Below are 26,959 nucleotides of genomic sequence, written 5' to 3'. Positions count from 1 at the left end.
ACACATGCTACCCGATCTGGTGAGTGTTTCTAGTATTTTGCTTTGAATCTCGATATTTTTCATTTGTTATGACTGAATAATTGCGATTGCTGCTTGTTTAATTTTACCATCATATTTAAATTAAATAATGTAGAAAGATATGGAGATTTAGCAGTTATACAGAAACAAGTAGAAATAGGCCTTTTAGTCCCTCATGCCTTCCAATATAGTCAGTGTCACTTTCTTGTAATAACTCCATTTCCCATGATGTTGGTAATATCCAAAAATCTATTGATCCAAGTAAAATGAGACTCCACCAACCTGGTTGATGGAAAATGCCTCTGTTTTGTTATCATCTGGGTAAAAAAAAAAATCTCAAGCTAGTTTGCTAATCCTTATTTTGCGAGCCTGACCCATTGTGTTATTCATCCCATCCAGAGGAAGCAGCAACTCTGCATCTAGAGACAAAATATATTGGTTCTGGAATCTCGAGTAAAAACCTGCATCTACCTTGTTAAGCCCTAAATGACATTTGGTCACTCTCTTACTTTAAAACCCAAGAATATCCAATTCCAATTTTCTTTAAGCATGCTTTACATGACCAATCTATCATAATTTCAGGAATCCAAACTGTGGCTGCAACCTTCTGCTCACCCACTATATCCTTCCTAAGGTAGGTCAGATGTACACACAGTATTCCAGATGCAATCTTATTAGGGCTCTACATAATTGGCACACATTCCTTGCAATATATTTTTTCACATCGTATTACATTTGCCATGTTATTTTCCAATTGTTTCACCTATATCCCTCTGAAGCTTCTTTGCAGCTCCTCACAACCTAAACTGTCACCAATAAGCAAATATAGGTCTTTATTCTCTGGAGCGCAGAAGGTTAAGGGGGGATATGATAGAGGTCTTTAAAATGATGAGAGGGATAGACAGAGTTGATGTGGACAAGCTTTTCCCTTTGAGAATAGGGAAGATTCAAACAAGAGGACATGACTTCAGAATTATGGGACAGAAGTTTAGGGGTAACATGAGTGGGAACTTCTTTACTCAGAGAGTGGTAGCGGTGTGGAATGAGCTTCCAGTGGAAGTGGTGGAGGCAGGTTTGTTGGTATCATTTAAAAATAAATTGGATAGGCATATGGATGAGAAGGGAATGGAGGGTTATGGCATGAGTGCAGGCAGGTGGGACTAAGGGAAAAACAGTTGTTCGGTACGGACTTGTAGGGCCGAGATGGCCTGTTTCCGTGCTGTAATTGTTATATGGTTATATGGTTATATGATGAATAATACACAAAGTACTGGAAAAACTTAGATCAGGCAGCATCTGTGGAGGGAAATGGACAGATGATGTTTTGGATTGAGACCGTTCTTCAGACTGATGGACTAAGAAATGGGGGAGAAAGCTGGAAAAGAGGTTGGGTGGGCAAAGGCTGGCAAGTGATAGGTAGATACAGATTGAAAGGGTTGATTGGATAAATGGGTAGAGATAGTGATAAATACTAAAAGAGACAATAGGGCATCAGATAAAGATTTTGACCACCTTTATTATGTGCAAATGTTCAGTAGCTTTTCCCTGCTTAATTTAACTAAGTCTCACATTTAGGTAAAGCTTAAACAGAGAACTTGGAACCTGGACGGTTCCCTATTTAGTCTGAATGACACAGAAGCTGGCCCATTGAGTCTAGGCCACCTCTATGTGGAGCAATGCCATAAGTACCATTCCCCTGCTCTATCCCCAAAGCTCTTTGTTAATTTCCCTCAAGTGCCTCACTTCCTCAGGTTGTTTCTCCAAATCATCCCAGGCTGCAAATTCCAGGTCACTACCATTTACTACATAAAACCAGTCTTCCACACATTCCTCTTGCATCTCTTGCCCAAATTTCCTTTTTTTTGTCTCCTAGCCCATGCATTATAGTCCAATGGGAATAGTTTTTCTGTGCTGACCTTATTGAAGCATCATAATCTTGGAAATTTCAATACTCCACTTATAAAGCCCAATATGCATTCTTAATCATTCTCACAATACATCTTGATTCAGAGATTTATGCACATAACCTCCATGTCTGTCTGTTCCGGCACATCTTTAGAACTATAAAGTTAATTTGTTTCTCCCCATCCCTTCTGCCAAAAGCTATCACCTCACTTTATTATACTAAATTCCATCCAACACTTATTTCACTATTCTGCGGGGCCATTCATGTCCCATTGCTGCCTTTTAGTATACTTTCTACTGCTGCTCTTCCATTTTTAGTGCCACCTGGCAACATTGAAATATTGCTCTGTATTCCAATATCAAACGCATAGAAAGTTAGAAAACCAATGGTTCCTATACTGACCTTGAGGAAACTGCATTGCTCATTGTTCACAAATCTGAAAACCTCATCAATTACCAAAGCTCGCTGTTTTCTGTTGTTTACCCCAAGTATTTTTTTTCATCCAGTTTGAAAACAGCCCATGTAAGCTTCATTAACCAGGCTTTAAATGGTATATGGTCAAACACTTAAAATCATATATACATCCACCATAGTCCATACCTTAAACCTTTTTTTTTTTGCAGTAACAGAGAAATTTTTTATTTTATTGTGAAAAACTACTCAGGAAGAACCTTCAGGAAAATAACTAAGAAGGAATGTATAGTAGGGGTGAACATTGAGAGATGTGGAGAATACTGTTCCTTTGATACTAAGCAGTTAGGAAATTCTACTGCATGAATTGCACCCGATTAAGATGTACTCAAAACTGGGCCTACATGATCTCCCAGTTGCCACACACTAACTCCCCTTCCCATTCTTTTCACACAGAGAGTGGTGAATCTCTGGAACTCTGTGCAACACAGAGGGTAGTTGAGGCCAGTTCATTGGCTATATTTAAGAGGGAGTTAGATGTGGCCCTTGTGGCTAAGGGGATCAGGGGGTATGGAGAGAAGGCAGGTACGGGATACTGAGTTGGATGATCAGCCATGATCATATTGAATGGCGGTGCAGGCTCGAAGGGCCGAATGGCCTACTCCTGCACCTAATTTCTATGTTTCTATGTTTCTTATATTGACCTTTCTGTCCTGGGCCTCCTCCATTGTCAGAGCGAGGCCAAGCGTAAATTGGAGGAACAACACTTTGTATTTCATTGGGCAGCTTACAACCCAGCGGTATGAATTTCTCTAACTTCAAGTAACCCTTGCATCCCCTCTCTCTCCCCTTTCCTCCCCACCCTATTCGTTGTACTAGTTTCATTGTCATCCACTTAATGAAGCTTACATGGGCTGTTTTCAGAACTGGATGAAAAAAATACTTGGGGTAAACAACAGAAAACATGTAAACAGAAGAATATACAAAATAATATGTGATTCTGTTCCATTCTGTTTGTAGTTTGTTTTGTTGTTTGTTTGTTTGTCTTTTTGCACAAAGTCCGCGAGCATTATCACTTTTCATTTCACTGCACATCTCGTATGTGTATGTGACGAATAAACTTGACTTGACATGATCCTGGTGAGTTTCATTGTCTCTATAACTCGTTAACACCTTGCCCACAGCCAACAATGCATATCTTTTGTTCTATCTCCCATTTCCCTTTCCTCTCACTCTCGTTCTGAAGAAGGGTCATGACCCGAAACATCACCTATTCCTTTTCTCCAGAGATGCTGTCTGACCCGCTGAGTTACTACAGCTTTTTTTGGCTATCTACTCAAAATCAACCCTCACTAAAAGCACTGGTATCAGCTCCCCAGGATAAATGTGGTGAAAATGTCAATACATAACCCAGTTGATCTTCGTTGCATAAGAGGGTTAAGTTTGGTGCTTTACATAGAACAGTACAGGAACGGGCCCTTTGACCTACGATGTAGACTATGATGTTAATTTAAACAAATCTCATCTACCTACACATGGTCTATATCCCTGTCTGTTCATGCGCCGTCTAAATGCCCCTTACATGTTCTTATTGTATCTGCTTCCACCACTCTCCCTGCCAGTGTACATCCCATGCATTTATCATTCTCTTATGCGAAAAAAAAAAACTTGCCATGTAAATCTCCATTAAAAATTATGTAAAGGGACAGAGTGGGCAAGAAAATAACAGATCGAGTATAATATGGCAAAATATAGAGTTAAATAATTTGGTAGAAAAAATAGATATAGATTACTTTAGAAACGGAGTAACTAATTAATGTATACAGAAGCTCTTGATCTGCTGGTTCTTTAAAAAGTCAGATTCTAAATATGTAATTGCAATAAACTCTCAGTTGGCAAATATTCAACCAGGGGTGGGGAACCTTTTCATGTTGGAATGCTGTATTAAGTTAGCTGTAATCTAATGCCACATCCAAGATACTTCAATCCGATATACTTCAAAATGTACATTATTTTGTTAAAATAGCCCTCATGACACTAATATTTTAATTGCGGCCGTCAGTCGGGGTGGATTATTTAGTCGAAACTTCTTTTACTCTTTGGTATTTTAAATACGTTCATTTTAAGATTAAAATAATAAAAGACGAACAAAAACATATTAATAAAAAGGAAAGGATTTGTTCTACAAAATTTGGATTCATTCAAAAGGCCGCACATAATGGCCTAGAAGGCCGCAGGTTTCCCCACCCCTGTATTAGACTGTCTTTATGACAAGGGGATGGAGTACACAAGTAAATCTGTGGGAGTTTTTAAGACCTCATTTTGGAACATTTGTATCTAAAGGAGGATATACTTGTTATCAGTGCAGCACAGATTCATGAGTCTAATGTGCGAGGTGAGGGGACGAACCGAATAAAAGAGATTTGGACTGGAATTTAGGAAAATGAAAAGTAATTTCCTGAAAGCATGTTAAATGTTGAAAGACATTGACAGTAGGTGCTGAAATTATGTATTTTCCTCCAAGTTTCCAGATGAACAGAGCAGGATATCAAAACAGGGCCACTTACATATGACTGGGATGAAAATATTTTTTTTCTCATCCTCACAGCTGTAGATGTTTAATCACTGAATATACTAAAAAGCTGGAATGCAAAGATTATTGGACAGCAAGGGAATCAGGGCCACGAACCACATGAACATATGATACTAAACAGCAGCATAGGTTCCAGAGGTGAGTCACTCTTGCTTACGTTCTATGTATGTACCTAAATACGTATTTGAGGTCGGACAAATGCCAAGTTATCACAAAAGAACAATAAAGCTCTGCTTTAAATCTCAGTCAGATAATTACCCACCAGTAAAGGCTCTGGAAACATTTCCAATTGTGCTCTGTACAACACATCATCCAGTGCTTTGCAGCCCAACTCCCATTCTCCATTATATCTGGGGGAAAAATGAATGTTAAATTTTATCAGTAAGCAATATGAATTAACTATCATTACAAAATATTAATCCGAGTGTAATACCTGCAAATAACAATAAAATTATTTATTATTCCAAAGTAGACCATGATCAAACCCTTTATTAAATTTTGAATAATTGCTCATCTGCCTGCAGTGTTGAAGATATGTTTTGCAGATGGTTATGTAGGCAAAGGAACCCTTTATGGAATAGTGTTAGGTTCATGGATGACATCTCCACCAACTATTCAAATGTTCAACTAATGTCCATTTCCTCTCGTGAGAATCTTAAAAAGATATATGAAAGCTTAACATATAGTATACTTACATAGCATAATAAACAGCTGTTAACATATGTACCATAAACTCTGGAGAGACTCTTATTCTGCTCCTGATATTTTCGGATTTCTTCTGCAACTTTCTTGGAAATCCATTAACACATATTCTGTGAAAAACAGCAACAAATTACTCCTTAGTGCAAGTGACAAAAATATTCAAAGGGGATTTGATAATCATGTGAGAAATTACAAGAGGATGAAGGCGGCATATGGAATGCTGGCATTTATTAGATGGACCATAGAATATAAGAGCAGGGAGATCATGTTACAATTTAGAAACCTTTGGTTAGTCCACAGCTGGAAGCTTATCTCTAATTCTGGTTGCCAAACCAAAGAAAGGATATGATTGCATGGGAGAGTGTAGAGGAGACTATTAGGATATTGCCTAGGATTAAATGTTTCAGTTACACGGAGACTGCATTGGTTTGTTTTCCTTAGAACAGGAGGATAAGGGGTTCCTGATAGAAGTATGCAATATTATGAGGGCATAACTCTCCATTATAATAGAGGTCCAAAACCCGAGGGTGTAAGTTTAAGGTGATGAGTAAGAGGGTTAAAGGGGATGCAAGGACATTTTTTTCAGATTGAAGCTAACTGCTGATATAGAGATGAACATAAATGCTGATCAGGGAATGGTCTTTCATATTTTTCCAGTAGGAGTAGCTAGCTATTTCAAAGTAGAAACAAGAGCTAATTAAGCTAATCAAGGTGATCCCTAAACCATCATAGTGGCAGTGTAGATTAAACATTTCTCGTCAGAAAAAATATATATATTGTTTGGGTGTTGGGATCTCAAAACCAAAAATTCTTCTAGCTGCAGGATTTCCCAAGTGATGGGTGTTTGATGTAAAGGTCAGAATAGCTGCTGGATACCTGAAGCTGCAGCTCTTCAGATATAACAGGAAAACATTGACAAGTTGGTTTTGAAGATAATGTATACATCTTATTTTAAGTCATGGATGTTTTGACCTTCCTTGCCCGATATGTCAAGAGAGCAGAAAACAGCAAAAAATAATTACCTACTCAGGATCTGTTCAAGCAAACAATTAAATGGACAGAAAGGGAGTCATCGTCCACCTATCTTCCAGCTTCACAATCATAATACAGAGTCATAACTACAGGATGGCTGCAGGACAACGCAGTGTATGCCATACTTGAAACAAAACTGAATATATCCACTGCCATCATCTGTAGAAAATACAAACTAGAAGGCCATCAGACCAAAGATTGTAAGGAGAGCAAGTATGGCAACCTGTGCAACATAGGAGTGTACTTTTGTCCCAAATGCCCCATCAGCAACACTGCATGAGGAATTGGCAACAATTCTTCCCCAAGAGTAACTCCCCTCCTCCCAAAAAGGTGCCGGTCAAGAATGTCCAAAGGAAAAGGGAAGAAATAAGACTTAGGACGTAGCCAAGCACTGTCCTTCTAACCTAGCTGACAAAAGTTACTGAAAGAAATGGTTGAGAAACTAGATGATGAAAAGAAAACCAAACAATGGTGGGGGTGGATTGGGAATGGGGGGGATGGGGGGGATTAATACATGCAAATTGACACCATTCACAACGTAATGGTAAAACAACAGGAAGGTGAAAGAAAAGACATTACAGGTAAGAATATGTTAGACCAAGGCCGGCGATCCTAAATTCTAAGACTCCAGGAGTGGTGAAATGTCCTCCACACCCATCTTCCTAGTCTCCATAAGGCACGATCTACCCATCATCTTTCTCTTTACCTGGTTCCACCTATCATCTACCACCCTCTGCACATTTCTTTATACTGTCAAGCTCTCCTTTACACTCTTAGTCTTGATGCAGAGTCTTGACCCAAAATGTTGACTATCCCTTTGCCTCCATAGATGAATTAGTTCCTTTCAGCTGTCTGATGTTGAGTGTAATAACAACATAGCCACTCAGTTTGCAATTTTAAGCATGTCCTGCTCCACTCAGAGCCTATGAATCCCACACTAAGGTGGTTGATGAAGTAAAAAAATTACAAAAGAATCTCACCTGGAGCACATACGACACAGAGACTGTAAAGAATGACAAGGCACGTAGACTATTGCCGCGTTGTAACAGAGCAACAGGAACGTCAATACTTCAAACCTATTTAATAAGCAGCAAAGAAATAGTGTTAGAGGCATCTTAAAACACAATTACACAGTCCTTTTCCAAATCTCATGCAGTCTGTATGTAAAATTAGCCAAAAGCAATTTTATATTTTGCTATCATTTCACCAATTAGAAACAATTAAACTAGCGAGAGGTCTTGACCCCATCTTATTTGATTCCTCTAAACCAGTCATTTTTCATAAAAATGAAATCAAGCAGTGCTGTGAACCCCAAAACCAATCTCCATTTACTGCATCCATTTAGTTCCCACAAAATCATAGTGTTTCCTAGTTTTATTAAAGGACAGCAAAACCCAGAGTAAAATCTATACCATTTTAATATACACCTTAACCTGACACCCCTCTTCCTACCTTTCCCCATCATCTAGTTTCTTTCCCCCCCTGCCCCCACACATTCCTAACACTGGATGTGATAATGCAATCCCCCCCACTGCTCACCCCTTCCTATTGTCCCTACAGCCACCTTTGTATTCAGTTGCACCACCTTCCTTTCCACCTTTTGTTCTCCGTTCATCACCACAGTCTCGTTTCCACTCTCCACCCTTCCCTCCACCACCCGACATCTGCCAATCAACCCCTCCTAACATAAACCCATCTATCATTTCTATCTCTTGCCTCACCTGTCTTCCCTACCTCTTTAAACCGATTATTTCCCTCTACGCTTTCAGTGTAGATGAAATGTCTCGACCAAAACATCAAATTTCTATTTCCCTCCGCAGATGGATAGTCTGACACTGTAAATTGTTCCAAAGCTTTTTATTTGCAGGAGAGCATAGTTGTTTTAGTAAAAGATAAGTGAGCCAGAAGCCTGAACAAAATAATCCAAAGATAAGTGTTTAAACTCCAGTACATCAGCTGGGGAATTAAATCCCTTTACAAATTATCATCCTTTGCCTTGTTGATGAATTGGTACCCTTCCACATTGAAGATTTGGAAGTAGCACCGTGGCTAGCAAAGGCACAGAGCATACCTGGGCAGATGCTTCAACGTCCATCACAAGATGCAGAATAACTTACCAGTAGCAACGCCTGACATCTCAAAAATGAGATGCCAGCCTCTAAATTTAACACATGCTCAACAGAACGAGTTAAATGATTCTACAGGCAATGGATTAGTGTTACCACAACCAATTATGAACAATGATTAACAATTATTGTCCATGAACATCTCCATTTGCGGTAACGGTGAAGCTGTTAAGGGTGAATTGTTTGCAATCATTTTCAGATAAAAATAATTTTCAAAGGTCAACTGGATAATCCATCTCGGCCTACTCCCGAGGCCTCCAATAGCACAAAAGGCAAACTGTTCTCAATTTGACTTACTCTTGCCGATATCAAGAATATCAAAAAAGATAGTGGGCTGCATAGTGGCACTACTGGGAGAGCTGTTGTTTCACAACATCAGAGATCCAGGGTCCATTCTGACCCTGGGTACTGTCTGTGTGTGGAGTTTACACATTCTCTCTGTGACTGCATAGGCTTCCACAGGGTTCTCCGGTTTCCTCCAACATCCCAAAGACGTGCAAGTTTGTACGTTAATTGGCCGCTGTAAATTGCCCCTAATGTGTAGAGAGTGGATAAGAAAGTGAAGGATGACATAGAATTGATTGAATGGACGATCGATGGTCAGCATGGATTCACTGGGCTGACGAACCTGTTTCCACGCTGCAGCTCTAAACTAAAACTAAACTGAATTATTAAGTTATGGGCCAAGACCATTAATTTGCTAACTATCGTGCTCACAGTTTTGTTATCCAAATTGAGCTGCACATCTAACCAAGGTGTTGCAGATACAATCCTGGCATCTGGCTAAATTGTGGGAAATTGCTCATTCCTAAAAAACACAACAAATGAAAATGTTGCCAACTTCCATCCCAACATTGTATCTCAAACATGACATCTACAGTGTCATGAGGTGCTAAATATTTACTCATAACTGCTCAACTCCTGACTGTCTTACAGTTCTATCCAAACATAGACCAAGGAGCTGGATTGAAAATGACACATACATCAGGAATATTTGACAGAACACACCAAAGAGCACTGTTGTATCACTGTTGTGCTGTATCACCACAGTCTGTTTACACATTCTCTCTATGACTGCATAGGCTTCCCACAGGGCTGTGTGCTCAGGTCCTTCCCCTCCACCCACATCCCCAAAGTACGTGCCATTATTAAGTTTGTGACGTACCACGTAGTGATCAGCGACCGCTGTAACAGGGATTGCCCCTAACCTGTGTGCCGAGAGTGGATCATCCTCAAAAAAAGTGAAGAGGATTCAGAGACCATAGAGGCAGTCATACCGATCCATGGACGAGGTGAGCGGTCAGCATGGATTCACTGGGCTGACGAGGACTTGTCCTGGTCCCTCACACTGCATCTGATCACTAAAGGCTAAGCAGCGCCTTTATTATTAAGTTCATGGGCCAAGACCCCCCAATTTGACTAACTTTCGTGCTGTACCAGAGAGTTCCTGACCACCTGTTCATCCAAACTGCTGAGCTGCACACCTAACCAAGGTGTTGCAGATACATCATCTGGCATCTGGCCATGGATGCCCTCCACCGAAAACGGCTGTCTGAGACTAAAAAAAAGACACAACAACCATGAAAATGTTTGCCCTAACCCATCCATCCCAACATGAGCCTCAGTCACGTACCAGCAGGATGAGGAAATGCTTCTATACAGTGTCATCTCACTGCTAACTCGGATTTACTCGATAGATTTCTCAACCCTCCGTCCCCCTGTCTTAATCAGTTCTATTTCCAAACTGTATCTTCTCTCTTTCTATTTTTTTCTTGTTTTTTTTTCTCTTTATGTACAACTACTACGGACTGACGCAAAACTGCATTTCGTTGTACTGATACTTGTATTTGTGCGATGACATTAAAGTTGAATTGAATTGAATTGAATTGAATTATTCAGTTTCATAGAAACATAGAAAATAGTTGCAGGAAGAGGCCATTTGACCAAGCCAGCTCCGCCATTCATTGTGTTCATGGCTGATCATCCACAATCAGAAACCCGTGCCTGCCTTCTCCTTCAATACCCCTTGATTCCGCTAGTCCCAAGAGCTCTATCTAACTCTCTTTTCAATTAATTCAGTGAATTGGCCTCTACTGCCCTCTGTGGCACAGAATTCCACAAATACACAACTCTCTAGTGAAAATGTTTTTTCTCATCTCAGTTTTAAATGGCCTTCCCTTTATTCCTAGACTGTGGCCCCTGGTTCTGGATTCCCAACATTTTTCCTGCATCTAGCTTGTCCAGTCCTCTTATAATTTTATATGTTTCTATAAGATATCCTCTCATCCTTCTAAATTTCAGTGAATACAAGCCCAGTCTTTCCAATCTTTCCTCATTTGACAGTCATCCATATTGTTTTACACAATTAAGCAATTTGCAGCTGTACACAGTAAGAATTAATTAACATTCAGGCCCTGGTTGACAACATTTTCTCATTCAGCAAGAGAGTTCAAACAGCTCCCAGCAAATTCATCAGCTTATTATAACCAAAGCCTTAAACCATCAATATCACAGTCACCATGGGCGAGTAATACGAGACAAAAATTTAAATACACTCAAATAGCAGTCGTAGGAGTTAACTATTTTGCGGCAACTGGTTGACTCCCAAAACCCCATACATTTCCACTACGCCAATAAATAGGGAGCATGATGAAATACTGATTTGCCTGGAGAATTACAGTAGTATCTTGGCAAAGCTGCACACTGGATTAGCAGCTCATCCATCATCTGTAACATTCACTTCATCATGACCATATTTTAACTGTGCCAATTTTTATTGATTTATTGACACCTCCTCCAAAACTTTATACCTCTGCTCTCTAGAAAGCCGTAGGTAGCAAACGCCTGGGGACACTTTCGTACAAATTACTCTTCAAGTTGCAAGTTACATGCCATCCAGGCTTGGGAATACATGTTGACCTTTATGTAGTTAGACACAAAATACTGGAGTAAATACGGGACAGACAGCATTTCTGGAGAGAACAGGTAGCATCTTTCGGTAGCATTAGTTTGAAATCTAGGAATATTCCCCAAGCATGACTTTGGGTGCATCGTAACACCCATAGGGCAGCAGTTTCATACTGCTCCCCCCCCCAACCCCCTCCCCCACCCCACCCACCCCCCATAAAGCCATTCATTAACTTCACTTCCATTAATATTATTTTGTGAAATAATTTGTTTTTTAATCTGGACTTGAAAGATTGAATACTTTGCAGTTTGATTTACAATTCAGATGCAATTATGTTAATCGTTCAGGTTTTAAAATCATTACATTAGATTCAATTCTTGCTGTTAATTACCTATATTTAAAAAGAATTGTAAAATAATAAGTCTAATAACCTACCTATTTTGTGCTGTAAAAGTTTCCCTTTGACAATAAGGTCCAGCATGTACAACCCTAGTCAAGCCATGTCGAGATAAAGCGCCTTCTGTAAGTGCCATAGAACCAAAACTAGAAGGCTAAAGCACCAAGGTTAATTAACAAAGCATACATCAAATAACAAAATCTATTATATAAAAAACATTTTTTTGCATGGCAATATCTTGAACATAGTGCCATGTGATATGAAAATATTGTACCATGAAGTAGAGATGTAAGGATATCAATATTAGTCAGACTGCAATGATCACAGGTACTATAGCTAGCACAGGCTAATAAATAAACGTGTGGTCATGCAACCAGCCAACTCAAATTACCTAATATTTCTGGATTTTAAATCTTTGCTTGGACTCCAATTTTAATTATAGAATTAAACATTTTCTACCCACGGAAATCAACATCTTCGTGGTTGAAGTGAGACATTTACAGTAAAAAGGTCCTTTATTATAGACACAAGGAACTGCTGATGCTGGTTTCCAAAAAAAGACAAAGTCTGTGGAGTAACTCAGCAGGTCAGGCAGCATCTCTGGAGAACATGGATAGATTATGTTTTTGGGTTGGAAACACTTCTTTAGGCTGAAAAAGGGTCCTGACCCAAAATGTGTCTTATCTATGTTCTCCAGAGATGCTGCATGGCCAGCTGAATTACCCCAGTACTTTGGGCCCTTTATTATAGCAGGGCTTCACTGATCAGAAAGCTGGTTGCTAAAACTTGCAAGAGGCAAGTGTGAAGAAGATAGCCATGAACACAGTAGGTTGCTAATGTTTGTGGTGGGATGGAGAGAAACGCTTTGCAGGCTAGATGTTGTTAACAGCAAAGTTCACGAGGAAAGCAAAAGACTTGATAATAGATATAAAATTAGAATTGAAAAACAGATGTGATTATTATTTTCAGTATATATATATATATATATATATATGTTCCAATAACATTATCCTCAAAGGGACAATTGAATGTTTGAAAAGTTTTGAGATATCTATTTGGTGTGTATTTGGCAACTGTCCTGGATGGAGTCCCTGAACATGTCCTCAGAACCTGCGCAGACCAGCAGCAGGAGTATTCGAGGACATCTTTAACCTCTCACTACACCAGTCTGAGGTTCCCACCTAGTTTATGATCAAAGGAAAAAAAGTTAACATGCATTAATGGGAACTGCACGGTGGCTCTGTCATCCATCATCATGAAGTGCTTTGTGAGGCTGGCCAGGGTGCTCATCAACTCCAACCTCCCAGACAGCATTGATCAACTGCAGTTTGCCTCCCACTACAGTCTCCATGGCAGCCACCATTTCCCTGGCCCTACATTAATCCCAGAAACATCTGGAATAAAGGGATGCCTATAATATTCCCATTTATTGATGAAAGCTCCACATTCAACACCATAACTCCACCCAAGTTCATCTCTAAACTCCTGAACCTAGGACCCGAAATCCAGTTCTGCAACTTGATTCTCGACTTCCTGAGTCACAGACCACAATCAATACGAAAAGGTGACATCTCCATGATAATTTTCAATACCAGCCCTGCAAGGCTGCTAAATCAGGTTTTTACTATACTCCCTTTACAAATTCTGCCCTAACTCCATTTACAAGTTTGCAAATTAAATTACCGTAGTTGGCCTTGTTGCAGCCCTTACTCTTATTTTACCCTGCACTTTCTCTGCAGCTGTAACACTACATTCTGCATAGTTTATCTTTCTCTCTTTTGCACTACCTGTACATGCGTATGGTATATGATATGGTATGGTGTGATATGTCTGGATAACAGGAAGGAGGAATTCTTGCCAATCCCAAACCACGGGTGGTTTTAAACTGAATAAAAGGGGTGAGTTGTCAAATGGGATAGTCGAGGATGGAGTTAAAGGGAATGAGAGTAAAGGGATGGTTAATGACTCCAGAATTAACGGGAAAGGAAGCTCACAAAGGAACAAGAGAGTATGGCCAAGTGTAATAGGGATCGATGTGAAAGGTGAGATGCATAAGGAATTAAAAGTATTGTATATGAATGTGCGCAAAGTATAGGAAGTAAAGTAGATGAGCTTGAGGCTCAGTTAGAGGTTGGTAGATATGACATTGTGGGGATTACTGAGACGTGGCTGCAGGAGGATCGGGCCTGGGAACTTAATATTCAGGGTTATACATCCTATAGAAAGGACAGGCAGGTGGGCAGAGGAGGGGGGGTAGCTCTGCTGGTGAGGGATGGAATTCAGTCCCTTGCGAGGGAAGACATAGGGACTGACGAGGTAGAGTCACTGTGGATTGAGTTGAGGAATTGTAAAGGCAAGAAGACACTAATTGGTGTTATCTACAGACCCCCAAATAGTAGCCCGGATGTAGGGTGTAAGTTACAGCAGGAGTTAAAACTGGCATGTAACAAAGGTAATGCCACTGTGGTGATGGAGGATTTCAATATGCAGGTAGACTGGGAAAATCAGGTTGGTTCAGGACCCCAAGAAAGAGAGTTTGTAGAATGCCTCCGAGATGGATTCTTAGAGCAGCTTGCAATGGAGCCGACCAGAGAAAAGGCAATTCTGGATTTAGTGTTGTCCAATGAACCAGATATAACAAGAGAACTCGAGGTAAAGGAACCGCTTGGAGGTAGTGGTCATAATATGATTAGTTTTAATCTGTATTTTAGAAGGAGAACTTTAAATCGGAAGTGGCAGTGATGCAGTTGAACAAAGGGGACTAGGAAGGCATGAGAGGGGAGCTGGCCAAGGTAGACTGGAAAGGGATCCTAGCAGGAATGACGGTGGAACAGCAATGGCAGGAATTTCTGGGCATAATCCGGAAGACGCAGGATCATTTCATTACAAAAAGGAAGAAAGATTCTAAGGGGATTAGGTGGCAAACGTGGCTGACAAGAGAAGTTAGGGATAGAATAAAACTAAAAGAAAAGATGTATAGCACAGCAAAGAGTAGCCGGAAGCCAGAGGATTGGGAAACTTTCATAGGACAACAGAAGGAAACAAAACGGGCAATACGGGCTGAAAAGATGAAGTACGAAGGGAAGCTGGCCAGGAATACAAAGAAGGACAGTAAAAGCTTCTTTAGATATGTTAAGGGGAAAAAGAGTAGCAAAGTCAAATGTGGGTCCCTTGAAGGCAGACACGGGTGAAATTATTATGGGGAACAAGGAAATGGCAGAAGAGTTGAAATGGGTATTTCGGATCTGTCTTCACTAAGGAAGACACAAACAATCTCCCAGATGTACTGGAGGACAGAGGATCTAAGGGGGTAGAGGAACTGAAATAAATTTTCATTAGGCGAGAAATAGTATTGGGTAAGCTAATGGGACTGAAGGATGATAAATCCGCTGGGCCTGATGGTCTGCATCCCAGGGTCCTCAGGGAGCTGGCTCTAGAAATAGTGTACGCATTGGTGATCATTTTCCAATGTTCAATAGATTCAGGATAGGTTCCTGTGGATTGGAGGATAGCTAATGTTATCCCACTTTTCAAGAAAGGAGCGAGAGAGAAAACGGGGAATTACAGACCAGTTAGCCCGACTTCGGTGGTGGGAAAGATGCTGGAGTCAATTATTAAAGAGGTAATAATGGGACATTTGGATATCAGTAAAATGATTAGTCCAAGTCAACATGGATTTATGAAAGGGAAATCATGCTTGACTAATCTTCTGGAATTTTTTGAGGATGTGACAAGTAAATGGATGCCAGTGGATGTAGTGTATCTAGACTTTCAGAAAGCCTTTGATAAAGTCACGCACGGGTGACTGGTGACTAAAATTAGAGCACATGGTATTGGGGGTAGGGTGTTGACATGGATAGAAAATTGGTTGGCAGACCGGAAGCAAAGAGTAGGAGTGAACGGGCCCTTTTCAGAATGGCAGGCAGTGGTGAGTGGAATGCCGCAAGGCTCGGTGTTGGGGCCGCAATTGTTTACCAGAAATATCAATGATATGGAAGAGGGAATTAGGAGCAACACTAGCAAGTTTGCGGATGGCACAAAGCTGGGTGGCAGTGTGAACTGTGAAGAGGATGTTAGGAGGTTGCAGGGTGACCTGGACAGGTTGAGTGAGTGGGCAGATGCGTGGCAGATGCAGTATAATATAGATAAATGTGAGGTTATCCACTTTGGCGGCAAAAACAAGGGGGCAGATTATTATCTCAATGGGGTTAGGTTAGGTAAGGGGAGGTACAGCGAGACCTGGGTGTCCTTGTACACCGGTCACTGAAAGTTGGCATGCAGGTACAGCAGGCAGTGAAGAAAGTTAATGGAATATTGGCCTTCATAACAAGGGGATTTCAGTATAGGAGTAAAGAGGATCTTCTGCAGTTGTATAGGGCTCTGGTGAGACCACATCTGGAGTATTGTGTACAGTTTTGGTCTCCTAATTTGAGGAAGGACATCCTTGTGACTGAGGCAGTGCAGCGTAGGTTCACGAGATTGATCCTTGGGATGGCGGGAGTGTCATATGAGGAACGATTGAAAAGACTAGGCTTGTGTTCACTGGAGTTTACAAGGATGAGGGGGAATCTTATAGAAACATATAAAATTATAAAAGGACTGGACAAGCAAGATGCAGGAAAAATGTTCCCAATGTTGGGCGAGCAGAACCAAGGGCCACAGTCTTAGAATAAACGGGAGGTCATTTAAGACTGAAGTGAGAAAAAACTTTTTCACCCAGAGAGTTGTGAATTTATGGAATTCCCTGCCGCAGAGGGCAGTGGAGGCCAAATCACTGGATGTATTTAAGAGAGAGTTAGATAGAGCTCTAGGGGCTAGTGGAGTCAAGGGATATGGGGAGAAGGCAGGCACGGGTTATTGATAGGGGACGATCAGCCATGATCACAATGAATGGTGGTGCTGGCTCAAAGGGCCAAATGGCCTCCTCCTGCACCTATTTTTTATGTTTTGATCCCAGTAATTCCTTCTTCTCCCTGCTCCCATCTGGCCAAAGGTACAGAGCTTGAAAGTGCACATCACCGAACCGAGGAACAGCTTCTTCCGGCTGTCATGATTCTGAACTGTCCTTGCATAAGCTCTGATTCACCTTTACCCTAATGTGCACATTTGACTTTGTCTATGGAATTGATATAGTACAATGCTGAGAACTATATTCTGCACTCTGCATCTTCCCCTTTGTTGTATCTAATGTTATCGAGTTGGACTTGATTGTATTTACAAATGGTATATCTGATCTGTTCGGATAACATGCAAAACAAAGCTTTTCACTGTACCTCAGTACATGTGACAACAAACATCAACCCAAACTAATTTCAAGACCAGAATAAACAAATAAGCCTCTTACCTCATGGTACACTGAAGGTTTTGAAAGGGATGGGACAGTAAAAGACAGCACTTTCGTACCACCTTCTTTATCTACAATTTCCTGAAAAACAATCGGAAGCGTGGAGGTAATAATTTGTCTTTCTAAAATAACAGTCAATAAAACATTTGTTTAAGAAGGAACTGCAGATGCTGGAAAATCGAGTAAATAAAACATTATGTATTTTATCCACTTCGTTCAAACAAATAGCCCCAAATTTGATGCTAAAATAACAGTTAATATGTAAGCTGGCTTAGAAATTTGTGCAAAACATGTGAGGTAGCACTATGGTAGAGATAGCCAAAGCTTCTCAAATTGTGCATTGCTCCAGTTGGTAGCTTATTATTACCACTCCATGAGTTTCACAAGTATTGCGTTTGAACATTAAAAGGATCACTGAGCTATCCAGAACAAGTCTTGTAATTAAGTGCATAAATACCCTTTAATAAATACCTGATATGATGATTCTTATTGTCTGCAATTCAGACTCTGCCGTAGGAAATGAAGAATTCAAACTCTGGAGTCTCATTCTTTCAGGTAGTCAATTGTTGGAGATTTGAATACCAAATATAATTTTACTTTCAGACTTGTTCTCTGACCGAATCCAATGCTTAAATCTCACTAAAGAACGGCACCGATTTCATGGTCTACTAAAATCCCAGATTAGCCAAAACAGTTTGCACTTTATAGGGCAAAAAAGTAAAACAGAGCAGATGAGTTCAGAAAAGGACAAATCACAAGATCCTCTATTCCACCAAGTTCTGGTCAAATGACAGAACTCGTGCTTCTAATTCAAAAAGGTGGTGATTGATAAGACCTTTTGCATGATTACCAATTACTTCTCGGTTTCGATGACAATTAATTTACATGCCGAGAACTTTTATTTTACAACATCTTGAATGTTATAAATTGAATGAAAATATCCCAATGCCAATGATCTACATTTTTAAGGATGGTTACTAATGTTAAAATATATGTTTGCAAACTAAATACAAGAGGCTATAGCAACCCTAGAAGTAGTTAAACAAAGCAGAAGTGACCTGTAAGCTGTTCTGAGCTTTCAAATAAATTTGCCTATTGAATTACAATTATCTTATATGTGCTTTTTAATATCACTTACCAAGTTATAGATACCCAAGAGAAGAGCCTCAATGCAGCCACTACTGTGCATATTCCGTGCTGATATGACTGAAAGGTAGCTCGATACAAGTTCAGGAACAAACTGTAATGTGAATCTCTTCAGTTCAAACTCACCACTGCGATAAAATTCAAATAATTGGTGGCAAACTGGCTCCAGCAACTAAAGTGAAAATGAAAATGTTTGTTTCCAAAAAATATCAACATAATTTTTAAATAAGCAAAAGGAAACAAAGTGATCAAATCAATGGCATCATGGAAACAGTAGTGTTAAAATAAAATCTCTAAGAATATTTGCATACATTTTACAGAATCCCAGCATTTCTTTGTTTGGGAAACTGCTACTTGCTGCAATCTAATGTTAGAGGAGACATTTAATTATGTCTGCTTGCCTAAAAAAATATACTACAGAACATCTTGAACTTTTAAAGTCTGTTGCGACCACAAAAGTACAACTTGTAACTGAAATATTATTCACTAAGTTAAATTCTCAAAAGTACTGCAAATGTTAGAGAAATGTAGGAAGGAACTGCAGATGCTGGTTTAAACCGAAGATAGACACAAAAAGCTGGAGTAACTCAGCGGGACAGGCAGCATCTCTGGAGAGAAGGAATGGGTAACATTTCGGCTTGAGACCCTTCTTCCTCATACCAGTCTAAAGAAGGGTCTCGACCCGAAACGTCACCCATTCTTTCTCTCCAGAGAGGCTGCCTGTCCCGCTGATTTACTCCAGCTCTGTCTCTACTGCAAATGTTAGAACTTGAAATAGAACAGAAAATAGTGGAAATGTTCAGCAAATCAAACAGCAGCTGTGGGCAGATAGATGCCAGTAGATGAGCTGAGATGGTAGCTGCATCAGTTGATAATATTTGGGTTCATGCTTCCCAATACAAATTCCTGTTCTGAGCAGTCAGAAATGTCTATTAACTGTGTTCACTATCCGGACTACGTCATTTGTTAAGAAATTACATCATAAATAGTTCAATATAGACACAAGGAACTGCAGATGCTGGTTTACAAAAAAAAAGCCAGTGCTGGAGTAACTGTGCAGGCCAAGCAGCATCTCTGCAGAACATGGATAGTCGACATTTCGGATTGGAACCCTTCATCAGATCCAGTTTAAACTCAATAATGATTTAGAGAAAATACATTAATCTAGAAGTTTACAACGGAAGCTACAAAATGACAACAGAATCAACATGCTATATTGATCTTGACCATCCTACAGTTTCAATAGGTAAAATTGGATCTTAATAGCAATAAAACAATGGTTTATAGCAACTCATCTCTATTTGTTCAATGACACCAATGTTCATCCTATCTTGTCGATTAATTAGAATAAAGTATTTGGATATACAATTGTTAATTGATATACAGGATGGGAGCCAGCAAGGCAAGTCATTTGACATCAACTTTGCAAAACTCTGACGCTACAGATTCTTGGTGTCTGCCAGCTGATCATTATGTGTAATATTCAATGCAACTTTTCTCTTGGCCAGCGCAATGCTCAATTAAACAATTTGGGAGATACTGAGGTTGCTAATAAGCTGGGAAGGAAACATCAGCTCGAAAGAAGGTAGAGATGGTAATAAATAGCAGTGAAGTATGGAGAACATGAATGATTAGGAAATAGATAGACCAAAAAGAGTGAAAAGGACGCGACAGAGAGCTTTGTTGGATTCATTGCATTTGAAAGATAAATAAAACACAGTAATGCTCGACATGATCAAAATAGATTTAATGGCAGCCACAACAGACACCTGAAGCTGGAATCTGGAGCAAAAAACAAAATGCTGAGCAACTCAGAGGGCCAAGCTGCGTCTGTGAGGGCAAAGGAATTGTCAATGTTCTTGGTTGAAACCCTGCATCAGGACTGATGGTATAGAAGGGAGATAACCAGTATATAGGAGAAGGGTAGAGCATGAGACAGGAACCAGCAAGGATGGTCCAATAAGGGAGGAAGAATGACAGGCAGATGGAATATAGAACGATATAGGAGAGGAACAGGATCGAGACATAAAAAGTTGGAGTAACTCAGCAGGACAGTCAGCATCTCTGGAGAGAAGGAATTGGTGACATTTCGGGTCAAGACCCTTCTTCAGGAACAGGATCTGCAGCTCATGATATAAAATCCAAAGTGCAGGAATAACTCAGTGGGTCAGATAGCATCTCTGGAAGACATGGATAGGTGACATTACGGTTTGGGACCCTTCTTCAGACTAATTATAGTAGGTGGACTGGAAAGCTAGAAATGAGTTGGGGATGGGATTAAGCATGGCAAGTGATAGCTGGAGGCAGATGAGGAGGTGTGGGTGGGGGGGGGGGGGGGGGTGGATTAGCAGATAAGTGGACAAAGGACAGAGATGAAAAGACTGAGATGAAGAGAGAAGAGGAATGAAATGTGAAGCCAGAGGAGGGGAGATATAGGTAGGAGTCAAGGTGGGGTTGGGGAAGGAAAATAATGGGTGGGATAGTGAGAAAAATTAGTGCATTTGGTTGGGGCACAGGGAAGAGAGGGAACAATTGGGTGGGTGAACGATGCTGGGCTGTTACCTAATATTAGAGAATTTAATGTTCCTACCATTGGGCTGTAAGCTACCCAAAGCAGAATACGAACTGCTGTTCCTCCAATTTGCATGTGGCCTCACTGTGGCAATGGAGGCAGCCTAGGACAGAAAGGATGCTATGGAAATGGGAGATAAAATGGTTAACAACCAGGAGATCTGCCAGGCCTAGGCGGACTGAGCACAGATGTTCAGCAAATGTGTCATTGTAAATGTCTTAGTCATATCATCCTATCAAAAGTGTCCACCAATTTTGTCTTTGCAAATCATGGAAGCAAAAAAACCATGTCGGATGACAAAGTTGAGAGTCTCACTGAATACAAGTACAAGACTTAATACAAAAAAACCACAATGTAAACAATGTATATGAATTAAGATCGAAAGAAAGGAACTGCTTATTTTCCTAACTTCTTGGAGCTACTTAGAATAGAGCTTGCAAAAAGGAAGAGTAGTATTCTGAAAAGACAAGAATGGTGTCAAAGAACAAAATGATGGGCTCTTTTCTTTGAGAGAATGGAGGAACCAATGGAAGATTTATTGATGAAGGCCACTCATCCACTCCAGCAAATTGGATGAGCAACATGGTACAAAATGCAGCAGATAAATATTTCAGTCAGTAGCACATGTGAGAAACTCGCCATGTTAACACAATTGCCAAAAACAAGAAGTTACCTTATTTGCAAGTGAAATGCATACTGGAAGAGTTATGGAGTTTGTTGATCGCTTTGCCAAGTTCAAAGAGAAAGTAACAGAGAGGGTGAATGTGATGGGAATGAGATTGGCGACAAATCATCATTGATAATTTTGTTTAGATGGTCCACAGAAGAGCAGGATGGAATTGGAGAATTTGTTGCTTATACTAAAATGCCAACGGTTATCGCAATGGTACTCAGGAGAATGCCGAGAGACACTGAGAATATTTAGCACTAGAACAGAATCAGAAAGTATTACAATGCAGATGAAATACATCAAATTATGGCGTAACTCAGCAGGTCAGCCAGCATCCCTGGAGAACGTTGATAGGTGATAATTCCGGTTGGGACCCTTCTTCAGTCGGAATACGGAGTTACTTCAATATTTGTGCCCTTTCTAGATAAACCAGCATCTGCAGTTCCTTGTTTCTATGCAATGCTGATGAGTTGTGACAAGGACTGCCAGTGGTGTAAAGGGAATGTATCAATCATAGCATGAAAAGTTAAATAGCCCACATTCAAGAAAATAAATGATAGACAGATCTGGCTCCAAGGAGGACTAGAAAAATAAAGGCAAGCAGATTTGCAGCAGTAATCGAAATATGTAGAGGCAAAACGCAGTAACCATGTAATAAAGTGATTAGTAGACTAATTCTACACTCAGAAGAATATCATTCAGCCCAATATGTTTGAAAGCTTACCATACCTTCATTACGAGTATGCAAGAAGCACAAAAAAGTCAACATTTTAATCAGATGTTCAATGATGTGGTGAAATAGTGTTTTTTTTATACAATATATATAAAACACAAGGTGCTTCAGCGACTAATCAGTAACATCAAGCCAAAAAAGTAGTAACAGTGCCCAGATATACAACCAAAGCTATGGCTTTACAGAGGATCTTGAAGGAGATAGAATAAAGACACATTTTAAAGGTAAGCCTGTAGAATAGAAAGTTGAAGTTAGGTGGAATAAGGTCCAAACTATACTCTATTGTACTTGTATTCCTACCTCACTAAGTGATTCACTGATGACCGTGTACAATTCCGAAACCAATGTACTCTTCCCTTTTAAACTTGAAGCATAGCTGGATATGGAGATCTCAGGAAGTGTCTGAATTCAAAAATGATTAAAAAAGTAAATACAATAAATTTCAAATGAGAGCTCCAAACGAGAGTTACCATTTTTCAAAATATTAAAAAATGTATCTGAATATTTTTCAACGTTATTAACAGGTTAAGATTTTACCAATGCCTATGTAGTGTAAAATTCTTTTGTAGCAAATCTAAAATGTGTGGTTTCACAAGTACAGGTTTGCAGGGGTCTCCTCTTGTGCATTACCAAGACATCTACATGCTGCCATAGTAGATAGTTCTTATTATAACATTGTTTCCATAATGCAAATTGGATATAATACAATTAATCAATTAATGAACACTATATTTGGAATCTAACCTTCCAGACTGGCCTACTACACAAAGGCCATATAGATAATGCCCACTGGCCTGCCATCAATCCTCACGCTGACTTCATCAAAAAATGCTCTCAGATATGTGACACGCAGAGTTGATGCTTATCCAAATACTGGTTGACCCTGTCCCAAAGAATCCCCTCCAACAACTTTCCCACCACTGACATTAGGCTTACAGGGCTGCAGTTCCTTGGCCTGCCTTTCCTGTCCTTCTTAAATAACCATACAACATTAGCCATCCTTCAATCTTCCAGAACATTGCCCGTAGCTAAAAAAATAGAGCTGCTGCTTTATACCTCCTCTTTGGTAATTTGTATATAATCCAAAACATCACAACTCTTATTCTTCAACCACTTGGATCCCATTTTCATGGTCTCAGTAAAAAAGATGAGAAGTATTATTTTAATGTCTCCCCCATCTCTCATGGTTCTACACAAAGACAGCAAAACAAATATTTAAAGGGACCTACTTTAAGCCACCCTCCTGGCCATCATTTCTCACATCATTCACGAGTCATATAGTTCAGAAGCAAGTGTTTCAGCCCTCATTGCGCACCCATCTGCACTAATCCCATTTTCCAGCACTTGGCCCACAGTCTTCTTTGCCTTAATAATTCAAGTGTTCTTCCAGATACTACTTAAATGTTGTGAGAGTTTCTGCCTCCTCCAGCTTTTCAGGGAGTGTATTTCAGATTCCAATCACCCTGCTTGTGAACATAATTCCTCCTCAGATCTTCTCTAAACCTACCATAACTCACCTTAAACCCACGATCCCTGGTTTTTCTACACATCTACTATGTGGAAATGTGTCTAAGTACCTACTCTATGCCCTTCATAATTTTGTATACCACAATTAGGCTCCCCTTCTGCTCCACTCCACAGAAAACAAACATTAAATGTTTCTTCTAAGGTGAAATGCTCCATCTCAGAATCATCCCAGTGAATCTTCTCCACCAAAGATCAAAGTCCTTTATATTTTGCAATGACAACTGTACACTTTATACCATCTGTGGCTTAAAGTGTACGTGAGCAGAGACAGGTCATGTGTCAGCCCAAAAATCACAGGTTTCTTGGTCTTCTAGACTCTTTTTTTTATTCATCAGATCATTTATCTGCACAATTCCAGCAAAGTTTGCACCACATGAAAGGGGGTTGTGTGTGGCAAGTCTCTGCTCCTACAAAAGAGAAGCATGTTCACTCAAGTGCTGTCTCTGCTCAAGTAGGAAAACAATCTTCTCACATAATGCATCTCTGTTCACAGAGAACAGCTAACCGTTGACAGATAATATTCTTATTCTCCCAGGGAAACATGAGCCACTCATTGGTAGCATTCCTGTTTTTATTGACAGCAGCAATTTACTTAAAAGTCGTCATTGTGCATCCAGGTGCTAATAACCTACTCACAAGGTGGCAACTTGCTGTTGTTCATTAACACAAAATTACTCCCTGGTGGCAAATCACTTTTCATGAGGATTTGTAAGTTAAGAGAGATTAACTATCATATGCACTGGGAACAAAACAATGAAATGCTTACTTGCTGCAGCTTTACAGGCATATTACACATCAAATAAGTGTACAATAGACAATAACACACAAATTATCAGTTATATCCAGTAACCAGACCATAATAATGCAAGCCAAAATATATAATGCAACTTTATACAACATCCATAATTGTTTGGTGCTGAGGTAGCGATGTGATGCAGTATGGTTTAAAAGCCTGATGGTTATGGAAAAAGCTATTCTTGAACTTGGAGGCACTGTTCTCAGACTCCTGCACCTTATTCTGGATGGTAGCAGTGAGATGAAAGTGTGGCCAGTTGTTGATATTTTTGCCTTCTAGAGGCAACGCTCCCTGGAGATCTCTTCAGTGGCGGGAGGTCAATACTTGCAATGGACCGGGCAATGTCTGCCATTTTCTGCTTCATTCTTAGGCTTTCGAGTTACTGAACCAGACTGATTGCACCATCGCATACCTGTAGAAGTTTGAGGAGATGCCAAATCTCAAACTTCTGAGGAAGTAAAGCCATTGATGTGCTTTCTTTGCAGTCACATCAAAATGCTGGGTCCAGGACAGATCAGAGATGGGCATGACTAGGAACTTGAAGCTGTTGATTCTCTCCACCACCATTCTGCCAATGAAGGCGTGTTCTTCAGCTTTCCCTTTCTGGAGTCAATAATCTTGTTCACATTGAGAGCACTCAACCAGATAATCAATCTCCACCCTGTACTCCAACTCATCGTTACCCATTATTTGGCCAACAGCAATGGTATCATCGGAAAATTTAAATACAGCATTAGAGCTGCGCCTGGCTCTGCAATCATGGGTATAGAGAGAGTACAACAGGAGACTAAGCACGTAGCCTTGACGTGGGCATGCTAATGGTCAGCAGAGAGAAAGTGTTGTTGCCAATTCATGCTGGTTGAGTTCTACCAATGAAGAAAGAAGTCAAGGATGTAAATGCACAGGGACAGAGACCCAGATCAAGTTTTACGGCAAGTTTAGAGGAGATGATGTTAAACCCCAAGTTGTCATCAGTTGACAGCCAGCAACATCGCAGAAACTGACGCTCTGTTGTGGTCATAGGGAAATTAAAGTTGGTCCAAGTCATTGCTAAGGCCGGAGTTGATATGCGTCATAACCAACCTCTCACAGCACTTTATCACAATAGATACAAATGACATTGGACAGCTGAGTCATGTCACTTTGCTCTTCATGACACCAGTATTATGGATATATTTTTAATGCAGGACCTCAGACCATTGTAGTATGACGTTGGGGAAAGCCACAAAAATTCCAACCAGCTGTCTTGTGCAGGTTTCATAAAGTGGCCAGGTACACTATCAGAATCGCACACTTTTCAAGGATTCACCCTCGTGAAGGATCTTCCAACATTAGCCTCGGAGACTGAGATCACCGTGTTGTCAGGAACCATTGAGGCTCGTGAAGATACATCAATATTTTCCTCTTCCAAGTGAGCATAGAAAGCATTGAGCTCATCCGAGAGTGATGCCTCACTGTCACGTGGGCTACTTAGTTTCACCTTACAGGGAATAATGGTGTACAAGCCCTGCCATAGTTGCCGACGTTCATCCAATTCTCAAGTTTATACTTTCCTTTTCCTTTTCTCTTTCCTTTCTCAATGGCTTTCTCAAGACTGTATCATTCGACCTGACTGGCAGAGATCTATTCCTCAGTAGGTTACAGAATTCCTGATTCATCCAAGGCTTCTGTTTAGGTAACACTCAAATGGTCTTGGTACAACACAATCTTCCACACATTCCCCAATGAAGTTGGTAACAATCATGGAGTATTCATTCAGGTCCATTGCCAGCTCTGAACATTGCTCTGAACATTGCTCTGAACATTGCCCCATTTACTGACTCCAGTCATCATGTCACATCCCTATCTCCCCAACCAGCACAGTGCCATCCTCATCATTATTGCCTATCGGTAGAAAGGAGCAGTGCCAGTTGCTGATGGTGGGATAGCAAACGTCAAGAGTATTTGATCTGATGTTGCAGAAAATGTGCAGGTAGTAGCTTGGAAGTGTCTTCTTCAAACTAGCTTGTTGAAATTCCTGGCATCAGAGTGTGCCATTGGTTGACCACAGCATGCAGCTCCTCCAGTGCTAGAAGAAT

General features: G+C 40.3%; 1 protein-coding gene across 6 annotated transcripts in view; it reads right to left on the bottom strand.

Moving 5' to 3' along the window:
• Positions 1–26,959, bottom strand: part of hycc1 (hyccin PI4KA lipid kinase complex subunit 1) — an 80,093-nt gene that overhangs the window by 21,759 nt on the left and 31,375 nt on the right. For 5 of the 6 annotated variants that reach the window (XM_055661271.1, XM_055661288.1, XM_055661280.1 and 2 more), the window contains exons 3-9: positions 22,859–22,960; positions 18,576–18,755; positions 17,438–17,518; positions 12,132–12,247; positions 7,643–7,738; positions 5,624–5,740; positions 5,191–5,278 (exon numbers count right to left, since the gene is read on the bottom strand). In XM_055661271.1, coding sequence (XP_055517246.1) covers positions 5,191–5,278; positions 5,624–5,740; positions 7,643–7,738; positions 12,132–12,247; positions 17,438–17,518; positions 18,576–18,755; positions 22,859–22,960 — 780 coding nt within the window. Of the gene's footprint in view, positions 1–5,190; positions 5,279–5,623; positions 5,741–7,642; positions 7,739–12,131; positions 12,248–17,437; positions 17,519–18,575; positions 18,756–21,173; positions 21,259–22,858; positions 22,961–26,959 lie in introns of those variants that run through there. The other variant, XM_055661296.1, reaches the window with a different exon arrangement.

The sequence above is a fragment of the Leucoraja erinacea genome, chromosome 2 (genome assembly GCF_028641065.1).
Source record: "Leucoraja erinacea ecotype New England chromosome 2, Leri_hhj_1, whole genome shotgun sequence".
In the NCBI taxonomy this organism is placed as follows: Eukaryota; Metazoa; Chordata; class Chondrichthyes; order Rajiformes; family Rajidae; genus Leucoraja; species Leucoraja erinaceus.
Note: the sequence above shows the minus strand (reverse complement) of the source record. Positions and strands in the feature narration are given on the sequence as shown.